At 34.3% G+C, this 13948-nt stretch overlaps 1 protein-coding gene across 3 annotated transcripts in view; it reads left to right on the forward strand.

Annotated features, from left to right (window-relative positions):
• Nucleotides 1–5676, forward strand: part of LOC116019037 (mediator of RNA polymerase II transcription subunit 20a-like) — a 6790-nt gene extending 1114 nt beyond the window's left edge. The window contains exons 2-7 of one of the 3 annotated variants that reach the window (XM_031259102.1): nucleotides 689–794; nucleotides 1229–1371; nucleotides 1907–2085; nucleotides 2536–2625; nucleotides 3346–3593; nucleotides 5357–5676. In XM_031259102.1, the coding sequence (XP_031114962.1) occupies nucleotides 781–794; nucleotides 1229–1371; nucleotides 1907–2085; nucleotides 2536–2625; nucleotides 3346–3588 (669 nt within the window). In that variant the 5' untranslated portion in view covers nucleotides 689–780 and the 3' untranslated portion in view covers nucleotides 3589–3593; nucleotides 5357–5676. Of the gene's footprint in view, nucleotides 1–688; nucleotides 795–1228; nucleotides 1372–1906; nucleotides 2086–2535; nucleotides 2626–3345; nucleotides 3921–4647; nucleotides 4739–5356 lie in introns of those variants that run through there. The other 2 variants (XM_031259103.1, XM_031259101.1) reach the window with 2 other exon arrangements.
• Nucleotides 5677–13948: the final 8272 nt, after the last annotated feature.

Below are 13948 nucleotides of genomic sequence, written 5' to 3' on the forward strand. Positions count from 1 at the left end.
GGGGGGGGGGGGGGGGGGGGGGGGATTACATAAACAAGATTCGAGAACAAAAGAAAGGAGAAATTCTGCCTGCCTACATTCTTGTCTTTCTCCTTTTATTGTTGCTTACTATTCATTGTTCAAGTTTTTTTTTTTTTTTTTTTCTTTAGTAATTTTTAAACAATTTTCATATTTAGTTTTTTGGTGTGTTTAATAGTACTTTTAATGTAATTTTTAAATATATAAATTTTATATACTAATACTAAACTTAATATTATGAATAATTGATTTGTAAATAACTCCCGTCATTAACTGAACCAGACACATAAAATGGGACAAATGGGACGGAGAGAGTATTATGTAATAAGTGTATACCATAAAAAGATAGATTCACAGTAAACATTCCGGTCAATAGTTCACACTATGAAGACACTGGAATTAACCTGAAGCCAGAAAAAATTTAATTGGGATAATAAGAGATTGATTGCAAAATAGAAAGAAGAGGGATTGTGAATTGGTGAATTGTTAATTGTTTATTTTGAATTAATTGGTAATGCAATTGGTAATTTGTAAATTATTATTTAATGGAATATGAAATATATTTTTTGGATTGTTTTATTGTCGTTTGATATTTTGTCATGACATTTTTGAATTGCTTGAACTTTGCCCCTACTCAAGTTTTTTCCTGGCTTCACCTCCGCTTGTACAGGGATTTTTTGTACTGCCTGGACACAGAGGCTTCCAACAACAAAAAAGAGCAGTCAATTCACGGATCAAAGCTCGAGCTTTCTGATATCCATTATGCCAATCAAATGGTATCTATTTTACTGTTTTATTTATCCAGTTTTCTTTTTCTGAAATGAAATCAAGCTTTTAACTGCCCTCAATTGGCTTCAATTGAGTATACTGATAACTGTGTTTTGGTTTATGTGTGAATGTGTACATGTATGCCACTATCTGTATCTGGGTAAGGGTTTGCTTGTTTATTTTCTGGTCATTTTGATGAGCTTCATTTTGCATTACACAACTCTCTGTATGTGTGTGTTAAGAGTCCCACATTAAAAAATAAGAGAGAAACTTATGGGTTTATAATGTTATTGGGTTAGACTAGCTAATTGATTGAATTCAATCTTTTAGTGTGGTTTGGTCCATGTGCATTACAACCCAGTCGAGTGACCTCAGCCCAATCTTAGAGATTCTAATGATATCTGTATGTAGGTAAAGTGTTTGTTTGTTTGTTTGTTGCTAGGGTTTTGCACTGGCAACCAAATGCTGGCACAACAGTGAACACCCAAATCCTAACTGAAGTTTCTCAGTGTGTTGAAGGCATTAATGGAGTCAAGGAAGGAAGGTGGAAAGCTACTCTCAGCTTCTACAAGCCAATGCTAAAAGGTTAGGGCTTTTCTATTTCACACTTTGATCACAAAATTGATCTTTCTTATTATTGCACTGTATAATAATCATATAGATGTGTATTGAATGAAAATGGTATTTGTAAAAAAAACAAAATTCAAATTTTGAGAGATCCAACACCCCAACCCTTTAAAGGAAAGAGACAAACAACCAAAACATGTGTGAGAGATTTAATTATTTGTGTATATTAAAGAATCTGTAAATCTGCTTTTGAAGTTTTATGCAAAATTGCAGCGTTAAATGAATATGACAATTTGGTTTATTTATTCATTTATTGATAATAAATGGATTCACAATTTAGGAGAAAATATTGTGAAAAGATTAGAATGGAAAATAGCATATTAGGAAGTAACATTTTATATATGCTGCATACTAGTACTAGAGATAATTGCTTCCATGCTTGTTTCAATCTCTATCTGAATTATGCATCTGCATTTTCTGAAGCTATTAAACATATTTGTCTATAAGTTTTTTATGTGCTCTAGTCATTTTTTTTACTGGTTTTCCTTTCCAGACATAGCCAATGCAAATGAATTTCCGCGTGACTTTTGGGGGATTTCACTTCAAGAGCAGCCTGACAAGTATTACTTTGTCATTAGAGGGCAACGGCTAGTTATGGAAGCAGAATCATCAATTCAGAACATAATGGAGAAGCTTCAGTCTTATAAAACTCGGGTTGCACTTAATTTTGAGGTAGCTTGGATTGTGCAATTTATGAACCCCAAATTTCTCATTGTGTTGCAAAATCTATGATTGAATTGAAAAGCACATTTTAAAAAAAAATTTCATTTAATTATTAGGTGCACATGATTCACCCTGGCAAAACTGGTGGGATTGATAGCCAGGCTATGACTACTTGCTTTTATTACTTTTTCACAAGGCCTGATACTGTATTGTCCTCATTTGAGTAACTTAATAATACAAACAAATACTAAATAGGCTGGAGAAGGGTTTTTATCGTTTTGAGCAAGTTCCATTGTGTAAGCATGGCAAAGGAAATTTACAAATAATTTGTTGCCTCACTTGTCACCCTTTCATCATCTTATTTTATTTTATTGAGACCCATTGCATATTGTCACATCTGTTCTATATTAGTTCATACTATTCTTGGCTTTCTTGCTATGGTATCTTTATTATATTCAGGGGTTTCAATACCAACTTGGTGACTTCCGGCTGCGAGTGGGAAAAGTTGTCCCAATCCACTCTGAGAGCTTGAGGGGAATAGTTATGGAGGTACACATTTTCCATTTTTTTTGCTTTCTTTCTTTCTTTCTTTCTTGCACATACTTTTTGGGTTATATCCTGATTCCTGAACCCAATGACTTGGGGTTCGTATTCGAGGTTGTCTTGGTCACCTTTTCTTCTATTCCTGGGAGATGAGTTTAGGCCAGTTTGGAACTATGAATTTTCTTTGAATTGATTCCTTTTAGTCTTCCCACATTCCAAGAAAAAAAATAAAAGGGAATACTTCTACAGATTTTGTCTATTGTTTCTGACCATAATTTTCTTAAACGCAGATTTGTGGGAAATTTTTAAATATATTTTTTTGCTGAATGTTGATAACTTTAAGGAGTTAATACACAATATAGTCCTCGACCATAGTGGTTTTACTCAATTTGGTCCTAAATGACTTTTTGTGCTCAATTTAGTTCTCGACTTTGATGGTTTTACACAATTTAGTCCTTTGTTAAAAATTTTGTTAGTTAACTGTTAGAAATAAGGTCCTAATGGTAATTTCTCATCTTCATCCCATTTGGGATGATTCCTTCTTCCTCCCCTTATTAAGATCCATGCAGAAATGCAGGTGTATAGTTTAGTGGTAAGTTATATCTCTTTCCGGGCCTAAAGAGTAATTACTGTGATCAAGTCAAATCAAAGGAAACGAGATTATTTTGGTTTAAGTGGTAGATGGCTGGCAGATTACCAATAATCATAATGTTTGTTTTCTTACAGATGGAGTATCTTCCCATTTCTTCATGGGAAACATCACACCAAATCATGGGCGAGTTCTTTGATATCTGGAAGGATGCTCTCTCAAAGAGATCATTACCAGGTCATTTTATGCATATCGAACCAAACTTCACAGAGTTTGGCCTCCCCGATCAGTATACTCCTCAACACACAGCTGTTCAGTATGCTTGTATCATGGCTCAAATGATAGCCACAGCTCAGTCAGCCGCCCAGATGAGAAACTAGACAAGGCAAGATCCTCGTTCCATGTAGTCTTCTTAGATGTTTTGTTTGTACAATTTGAGTATGAACCTTCTTTTGCATTTCAATGGGGATTCGAGCATAGATTGATAGTAATTATCACTCTTTTATAAAAGCCCGAAGTTGGTTTCAGATTGTTAAGAGTCCCACATAAAAAAATAAGGGAGAACATGTGGGTTTATCAGGTCACGGGTTAGACTAGCTAATTGATTGGATTCAATCTTTTAGTGTGGCTTGACACATGTGCATTATAACCCAATTGAGTGATCTTGGCCCATCTTTAGATTATAACATTATATCATAGCATGTTCGGTCCACTTTGTGTCTACTTATGGTATTGGTGGCCCAATCTTAGATTATAACACAGATCTTTCATTGTTTAAGCTAGGAGGATCATAGCTCTTTTTTTTTAAGGGTACTGACTTGTACATATTTGTCTAACCAAGCAGCTTCAAATATGCATATCCAACAAGGCTAATCTTGTTTTCTGCACTGTTGTGCCTTTTATTTGAGCTGCTTTCACTTCCCCAGAGGACTGATGATTCAAAAAAGATGATAACATTTTGAATTCAATATAAAAACAACTTGTTTCTACATCATTTAAATACACAATCAGCAAACCACTATTTACATAACCTCTTGAGATGAGGTTAGGGAGTTAATCCCGGATATGCCATTTCAGTCTATCTCTAGATTTGTATAGAGGGTAGTTAGCAATCGTTATACTGTAGATCGTGGTTTACATTGCAAGTTGGATTATGGATCATGGTTTACATTGCAAGTTGAATTGTTGAGATATATGTTCATTTTTAGTAGATTCATTTTTAATATATTGCAAGTTCAATTTTTAATATATTACTTAAAAATAAATTTATAACAAACTAAAAATGAGCATAAATGAATTTGTATAAGTGGTCCATATTGATTCACGATATGATTGGTTGGGTATTTAGTCTAGCTTATTTATTTTAAATGCTTATTACATTTCTAGTCTAGGTCTTATTGGAGGAGGAAAATGAAATGAATAACAATTGTGAATTGTAGGTAAGGCAAGTTGATTGTGCAGTGGAACCAATATAAATTGTGTTAATTTTTCTTTTCATTTTATTTATTTTTATTACAATATTTACCCAAATTTCACATGTAATGAAAGAAAAATTCATTATCTAGTAAATGAGAAATGCATTATTTTTTTGGGAGCTCCTGGGCCTACTCTTGGAAACAAGTTTAAGTGAGACTTCTCATAAATTGGGTTAAGAACTACATTCTTTGATTTTGCGATATCAAAATGAAAGGCAGACATAATGCTTCAATAATTGAGTTTTATTACATGTACTATTTATTTCTACTCTCACTTTTACTCTCTGATATAACAATTGATGATTAGTTATCTTCATCTAATGAGTTTAATGAAAATGTCAACATCAAAATTTTGTAAAAGGTAGAGTTCGGGAATAGGAGTAGTATTGTCCTCAATAATTCCCACGTGAATCATTTGCATATCTAGTACAAAGAAGAAGAAAACTGTCCAAACCGGCCAAAAACAAACGTCTATTAAGAATTATAGACCATATTTCTTCAAAAAAATAAATAAAAAAGAAAAATTATAGACCACATCCAAACAACATGAATCACCTAATTCAAATTGTCTATCCCAGCTTGGTTCAGCCAAATAAATAATAATGTTTTAGTACATTTTATTTTTAATATGTTTACATTATGTCTCACGGCTTAAATCTCTTCTGATATGTAGGTCGTGGCAAATTTGGTAGTGGGCATAATCTACATAGCTGTGTGAGTTATGAAAAATGTATATTTTTAATATACTAAAAGTATATTATTTATGTACTGAATATATATTATTTGATAGTATACAAATAATATACATTTAGTACATAAATAATACTCCGTATATCTTTAATATATTAAAAATGTACGGAGTATCTTTTATTCATGGTCAACGTAGCTACGTCCACCATGGTCCATGGAATATTGATTGGTAAGTCTTAGACTTGACTCTAAGCCATTGTTGATAGCAGAGGTTCCAAGTTATATATAATTTGGTGTGTAATTTTTTATGTATTCAAAATGAATGTGATCTACTCTAAGCCATTGTTGATAGCAGAGGTTCCAAGTTATATATAATTTGGTGTGTAACTTTTTATGTATTCAAAATGAATGTGATCTAAAATATTATGTTGGTGTAGTTAAAAGTTACAAATAATAATAAATATTATATTGTACTAGGGTGCGTTTAGTTCGCACATGGAAATCGGAATCGGAATGGGTATCAAATACTTGGTAAGGGTAATGGATTTTGGTGAAAGTATTTTGCATGTTTGGTAGTAGGGTGGAATTAGAATGATTATTAATAGTTGGGGAAGAAAGGAGGAAGGGAAATGAAACCCTTATTTAATAAGGGTATGGGTTTTTCAATTAATTAATGAGGTATTCCAAACCCATAGTAGTATTCTAAAAACATGTAAACCAAACAATAACAATCACTTTGATACACATACTTATACCAAAACCCATCAACCAAACACACCTTTAGGGGCCGTTTGGTTAATAGAATGTCAGATTACCTTAGGGAATATTAGATTGCTGGGAATATTGGATTGCTTGATTGTTGGATTCCTGTGTTTGGTTAAATATGAGATATGTAATATAAAACTGTTTGGTTGAAGGGTTGTTTTTTATGTTATTATGGTTATTTTACTTTATTGTACCTAACGTTTTTTTTTTCATGCATTTCAATAAATGAAGTTAAAAAATCTTTATTTTTCATGCATTTCAATATATATTATTCTCAACCTCTAATAAGTCATCAGTTCTTTTATTTATGTAAATAATGATCTCCAAATAAGTTGCAATACAGAGACGATAAAAACTCAACAATAACATGTAAATGATATTAATTAATTAATTAATTGTGTTTTTCTAGATTGCAATTGTCCTTCACTACATTTATACTCTATTCCTTGTAAGTTAAGTTATTTAGAATTGTGTGTTATCTGGACTTCGGTTTCTTGTATATAATGGGTGATAGAAGGAAGTGGAGAACCACGGGTGTTGATGGCGGAATAAAAATTGAAGGGTAGAATTTGTAAAATACCATGGAAATCTTACATTACCTAAGGAAATGGAGGGCATCACATCCCCTCCAAATTAAAGAAAAAGATGATGTGAATGTTAAATAATATTTGATGTGAATGTTAAATAATATTTTATGGGAAAGTTAAATAACTTCAACCAAACATAGGAATCTTATATAACTAGCCAAATATAACATTTGTTATCCTAGATAACTCGAACCAAACGCCCCCTAAGTGTATTCAAGATAAAAATATATTGGGGTGTTTGGTAAATAACTGTTAGTTGTTAGCTGATTGAGTAGTGAGTTTGACTAGTTGATAGCATTAGCTAATTGTAGAAAGATGTTTGGTAAATTAGCTGTTAGCTGATTACATGCAAAAAATAATTTTCTCAAAAAGCTGATCAAAAAAGCTGCTTTGAACAGTTTTTTGAATTTTAGCATTTTGGAGCAATAAGTTGTTACAAAAAATTAATTAATCAAACACTCATATTGAATGTTTAACCAAGTCAAACATCTAGTAGTGGTCAAATAAGTCAAAATTAACTGGTAAGTTAACTATCTTACTCGACATGGCCATAGTAATAATATGAGGAATTCTTTTCATCCTTTGCTCCAGTGCCCAACTCAATTTTTGGTAAGCGATTTGGTTTAGATGATTTATATTGTTTGGATGTGCTCCATAATTCTTTACAAACATTATTTTTTTTATGGGTTTGGATAGGAAATAACAACATTAAAAAAAATAATGAAATCAGGGTTAAAAAGTACCTCGAATTAATAATAAAACATTAATGTTTAAGTTATTGAATATTAAAAATTTTAAATTAATATTCAAATTCTGGAAAATAGTTCAAGATTTTTTTTCCACTTTTTGGTTTCATGACTATTGGGTCATTTTCACATTTTGTCCAAGACTATTAAAAGGCTAAAGTGTCATCTTGCACCATGAATTATATGGAATTGTTCATGGCGCACTCTGACCTTTCGAAACATATATTTTGATCCACTTACCATTAATTTTTCTCCATCTAACATTTTTAGCAGGTTTCATACAGGTTAATTGTTACTGGTAATAATCTTTTTCTTCTGTCTAGCCCCTTGACCATTCTCCACATCCTTTGCCACGTTGGAATATGTATATTTGAATTCGAAAATGTGTCATCATCCAACGTGTTAACACCTTCCATACTAATCGTTGTTGCTGCTGGTGGTAGCTTTGCATTGGAACCGCCTCTGAGCCGTTCACCTGCAACCTCGCCCATTTCGCTGTTTCAATATCACGTTGGAGCAGCTTCACGATCTGCAACCCAAAGTACTAACTTACTATGTCCACCAAATGAAGTATGGATGAGGGAAGCCGACAGAGTGAATCCAGCGAAACTGAAGTGGATTCTGCATCCGAAGCGAAAGACTGAGAATGAAAAGATAAGAGTCAAAGTCAACCGAATTGAATCATGTGCTCCATCCAACTAAAAGCCTAAGCTGATAGTTGGACTGTACATTTATGTTTATATTATATAAATGTTTATATTATATTTATGCTCACAGACCGGAGAAGAAGCTTTTTACAGTGAGATTCAAGGTCGAAGGAGTGAATATTAAATCCCTATTTACGAGGGATAGCAGTTCGAAGAACACCAACAATGGCAAGGCAGCGCAGAAGACCAACGCTGAGGATTCACATTCAAATGTTGATTCCAATTCGAGCTCAAGTTCACTTGCGGAAGAGAAAGAAATTTTTGAAAGAAATGATGCAGAAATACTGGAAAATGGTGAAGCCATTGTACATCTGTGTCTCGAAGCGGTGCGACAAGAAATTGAGGTTTTCGGGACGACTGGACAACACCACGACGGCTCGCTGTTACAACAAGAGGATGGAGGCAATAATTTGGTGGCTGGTCAACGGTATATTGAAGGTACACGTCAGCTTAAACTGGTGCCATGTCATCATGGTAACTGGAAAACTTGCTAAAAATACTAGAGGAAAAAAAATTTAATAGTAAGTGGATCTAAATATATGTTTTGAAAGATCAGGGTGCCACATGAACAATCTAATATAATTGATGGTGCTGGATGACACTTTAGCCCTATTAAAATTTTCACATTTGATTCAATGATTTTTAATACATTGTCATATTTGATCCTCCGGTGTAATTTCTTATCACTAGTGACCAAATTTTTAGTTAAAATGTCATAGAAAATGACAGCTTTATCGTTCAAGATAAGTCACATGACTATTATGTACTCATGTTCAATAATATATGGATACAAATTTAGTCATCAATATTGAAAATTAGCCCAAAAGATCAAATGTGACAATGTTTTAAAAATCGTGAGATTAAATTTGAAAAAATTAATAGTCAAGACTCAAATGTGAAAACGATCTAATAGTTGTGGGATAGCCTTACATAGCGTTCAAGTGGCAACTATGACGACAGAAATAGAGAAGAAAACTAATTCTTCGAAATTCTCAGCCTTTGCCCAATCTGAAAGTTCAAAGAAGAAATGATCCAGATTGACGAGGAGAAAAATTCCTCTTCTACCTCTTTGTAATCATGAGACCAAGGCATATGACTATTTTATTTATCTATTTTTTCAAACATATAGCTAAGATATATATTTTAATTAGCTAGACTAATTTGACGCAGAGATGCCCTTAGCCTTCACGTACGTATACATGGATGACATGTGGTGTAACACCCCGGTTCGACTATGCCGTATCTCCGGAGTAGTTACCGCCACACCCAGACTGAACCCCACTCGAATACAGATAGAGTTCACTCTAGGTGCACAGGCTAACAGACTAAAGACAAGGATCGTGTTTCTTATCGTCAAAATCCAACATAATCTTATATACATGCAGCAAAAGAGTAGCTATACTAGCCACGAATATATATATATATATATATAAGAGTTTCTTACAGCCCATCAACAAAGAGTTTGGACTATTCCCGTTCTTACCAGCCATGTTAGTACTACAATGGCTACAAAAGATATGTACAAAAAGGTTAGACTTGACTTTTCTCTTGAGGCATAACGGATTAACGAAGGCAGGAGACCAAAATGGGTACCATTGATTGAACAGGGATAGGAACGGGATCAGGAGTACAACTGGGACAGAAGCATGAGCCAGAGCTGGAGGATCAGAAACAGAAGAAGGGGCATACCCACGCTAGACTTCATCTGATAAGGTACACAATGAAGTGTAGTTAGCACGACGGCTAAGTAAGGAAATCCATTGTCACTCAAAAGTAGACAAAGGTTTCGAAAATATAATAATTTGTAAGTTGTAAAATTTACCCACGAGTTATAGCTCTACCTGCAATCAGGTTATCAATAATAGATAATATAATATAAGGCGTAAAGCTAACTCAACACGTAAACTTTTCTCATATAAAGGTACCGGCATCATTGCCACTTAAAACACATTTTTCTGTTTTTCAGACAAGTTTGTAAAATATTTCGTTTCCAGTAGTTCCCTCATTTTAACTCAAAAGGAGGTTCAATAGCACATTCCCGTGCTCAAAATTCGTCACATTTTGGATAGAATCATTTCCTTCTCAAGTCGTTACAGAGTAACTCTTTTCTCATCTTTAAAACTTCCTTAGTTTCTTCTTAGTAAGCGTGAGGCCTTTGGAGCATTCTCATAACTCCCACTCTGACCACTTGGATCATCGAACTCGGGTTCAGTGGTCATCACCCGGTCTAACACTGATCCCCTGGACGTAAGGTTCGTTAAAATGATTCCTAGCTGGCCTAGCTAGGTCCATAAAAACAACACCTACCCGGACTTCTGGAGTAACTATACCTCAAGTGTGCACACCCTCATAGGAATACCTCATCCTACGAGTTATATAGTACCCGGCGAATAGACTTCGCCCTGCAGTATGAACTGGTCATACACTATAACATATCGACGAATAGACTTCGCCCTGCAGTATGAACTGGTCATACAATATCCACAACGACCACTGGGCCATGGCACTTAAAGCCACCCATGGGTCAATCAAGGTTCTACTCAACTCGCTTTAGAAACTAAGGGTTTGAAAACATGATTCTTCCTTCCGTTTTTCTTTCTCAAATCATTTCTTTTGGACATATTTCTCATTTGAGTCCAATAGTTGAAATCGGCTATCTCATCAGCCCAAGAAGGATTTTCAAAATACTCTCAGTGCCCGCAGGCTTTTCAATCGTCATTTTCTCGTTTTTCTCACGTAATGTACTCACTCCTTAAAAGTAGTATTTTCCTCAAAAATAAGGTTTTGACAACCTGTTTACCAAAATAGCATACGTTCTTTCGACGTAAGTTTTATAAACATTTTTATTTACTCATAGGCTTTCCAACACAGTTCCTCAAGTTACAAGAGTTGTACTTATTTCTCAACAACAATATTTTCTTCTAAAGTGATGTACATAATTTTTCCAAAACAGATATTTCTTTCAAAAATAGATCTCTTTTGCCCGTAGGCCTTTCAAACATCATAACACTCGGGATTAATAACATCGGGAAAAAGTTTGGTCAAAAACAAGTCGAAAACGAGGCCGCGTCGCACGGACTCGCGGTTGGCCGCAGCTGCGGACGCAGGCGTCCGGACCGCGTCCAGCCTCTCTGCCAGAAGATTCCAGTTGGCGCAGTCCGAAAGATTGAGCCGGTAAAAATAGTTCCCGAACTCTTTTTCACTTGAAATATTTATGGTAGAACCCCAACTTATAGTACTTGATGTCCATAAAAAGTTTTGGTCATTTTGATCCATGAATAAACACAGAAAATTCCCTTTTTGCCCTTGGCAGTGTGCTGTCCAGAATATTTTTCTCTCTGGACCAGTTTTGGAAAAAAATTCGAAAACCGTACTTATACTACTCCGATCCTTACGAAATTTTATATGCGGGTTCTACACTTATTGAACTACATATCTGAGAAAAATGGAGTCAAAATACCTTACCAATTTTTTCCAATAAATCTCGGAAGTTACTGCCAGAGACTAACTTGATTTCCAATAAATCTCGGAAGTTACTGCCAGAGACTAACTTGATTTTTTTCAATATTTTCACAAGTATAAGAGAGACTAACTTGATTTTTTTCAATATTTTCACAAGTATAAGCCAGACTAACTTGATTTTTTTCAATATTTTCACAAGTATAAGCCTATATGGACATAAATACAACCTATACATGCATAAACTAGCTATAAACATGCATACTAAAAATTACTAAACATTAAAGTGTAGTTTCTTTGAGCCAACTTGTAGATCCACAACTTAACACATATTTTTTTCACGTAAAATTTCCTAGTCACGTAATTTACTAGCATTTGTTCACCTTCAAGTGATTGAGCCAACTTAAGGGATTCCTTACCTCTTTGGAAGATCCTAAAAACCGTAGGAGTTGTTGGTTTCCTCCCTTTTGAGTCCTCCACCAAAGATCCTAAAAAATATCACCATAACAACAACATTTTCATGCACCTTTAGTTTACACTTAAGTTCTAGGAAGGATTTAACCAAACAAAGTCTAAAGTCTTACCTACACTTAGACACTTGAGTTGAAGAAATGCTTGGGAGCTCTTGATCACAAGTGTAAGACTAAGCTAATTTCTTCTTCCTCTTGCCTTAAGGGATTTTCGAAAAAAATGAGATGGAGAGGATGAGAGAGAGATGATGTGAGCTTAGCTTGAAGATTAAGAAATCAAGTGCAACATTCCCATACCTATATGACATGCTATTAATGATCCAATCCAAGTTGGGATTTTGAGTGCCACATGTCAACTCCCTATGGTGTCTCCTTGAAGATCTTAATTTATTTTGCCAGTTTGGGTTTAAATCAGATGAAAGTTCGGAGGATTATAGCTTAATTCGGGAAAATCCTAACACCAAAATTATCCTAAAAATAATCCCGTCGATAATCACTAGAATTGGGAATTTTTCGGTATCTCGCGAAATATAGGTACGAAGTCCGTAGCAAATTTCACTCTTACAGTTCGTCTAATTTTTTTCACTGAACTGAGTCGGAAGCTCACGCGTAATCGTATCATGCTTAATAATCCATTTTCTAGGAAAATTCGAACTGTATATACGTCCTTAAAATTTTACGGTTCGTGACCGGTACGTAAATCGTAACTTATTAATAACTTTCCTTACTAAAAAAAAAATCCTCTTGAAGTAACGAGAGACCATTTCGTAAATATCGTAGCTTAAAAATATTTTTCGAACTCTAAACTTATCGGAATAGGCGAGGGGTTACATGTGGGCACTTTTAAATGACTTCATTGCACTTATTATTATTATTATTAAACATTGACTAAATCATAGTAACTCAGTTGAGCACAGAGACCTCTCACTTTGAAAAGTTGGTTCCATACTGTCGCTGGTGGCCTGGTGAGACTTAATTCCTGGTCTTTCTTCCTAAATTTCATCCACACGACCAACTGAGTTGCTCATGCAGGCTTGGTTGTGGTAAACTAATTCATATCTAAAAACATAATAAGTGTGAATGGACGTTATACCCTTCATTTATGTCCGTTTTTTCCGTTAAGTTTTTTGATACAGTATGCTATAAAAGTTGTACTATATAATATTTTAGACAAACATACCCCTACCGTTATAACTTCCGTTATCTTTTTCACTATTGTTACTATGCACATGCATCCACCATATATTTTCACCATTATGTACTTACTATGTACTATATAATTTCCGTTATACACACACACACACACACACACACACACACACACACACACACACANAGAGACTAACTTGATTTTTTTCAATATTTTCACAAGTATAAGCCTATATGGACATAAATACAACCTATACATGCATAAACTAGCTATAAACATGCATACTAAAAATTACTAAACATTAAAGTGTAGTTTCTTTGAGCCAACTTGTAGATCCACAACTTAACACATATTTTTTTCACGTAAAATTTCCTAGTCACGTAATTTACTAGCATTTGTTCACCTTCAAGTGATTGAGCCAACTTAAGGGATTCCTTACCTCTTTGGAAGATCCTAAAAACCGTAGGAGTTGTTGGTTTCCTCCCTTTTGAGTCCTCCACCAAAGATCCTAAAAAATATCACCATAACAACAACATTTTCATGCACCTTTAGTTTACACTTAAGTTCTAGGAAGGATTTAACCAAACAAAGTCTAAAGTCTTACCTACACTTAGACACTTGAGTTGAAGAAATGCTTGGGAGCTCTTGATCACAAGTGTAAGACTAAGCTAATTTCTTCTTCCTCTTGCCT

This window comes from Ipomoea triloba, chromosome 5 (assembly GCF_003576645.1).
Source record: "Ipomoea triloba cultivar NCNSP0323 chromosome 5, ASM357664v1".
NCBI lineage: Eukaryota > Viridiplantae > Streptophyta > Magnoliopsida > Solanales > Convolvulaceae > Ipomoea > Ipomoea triloba.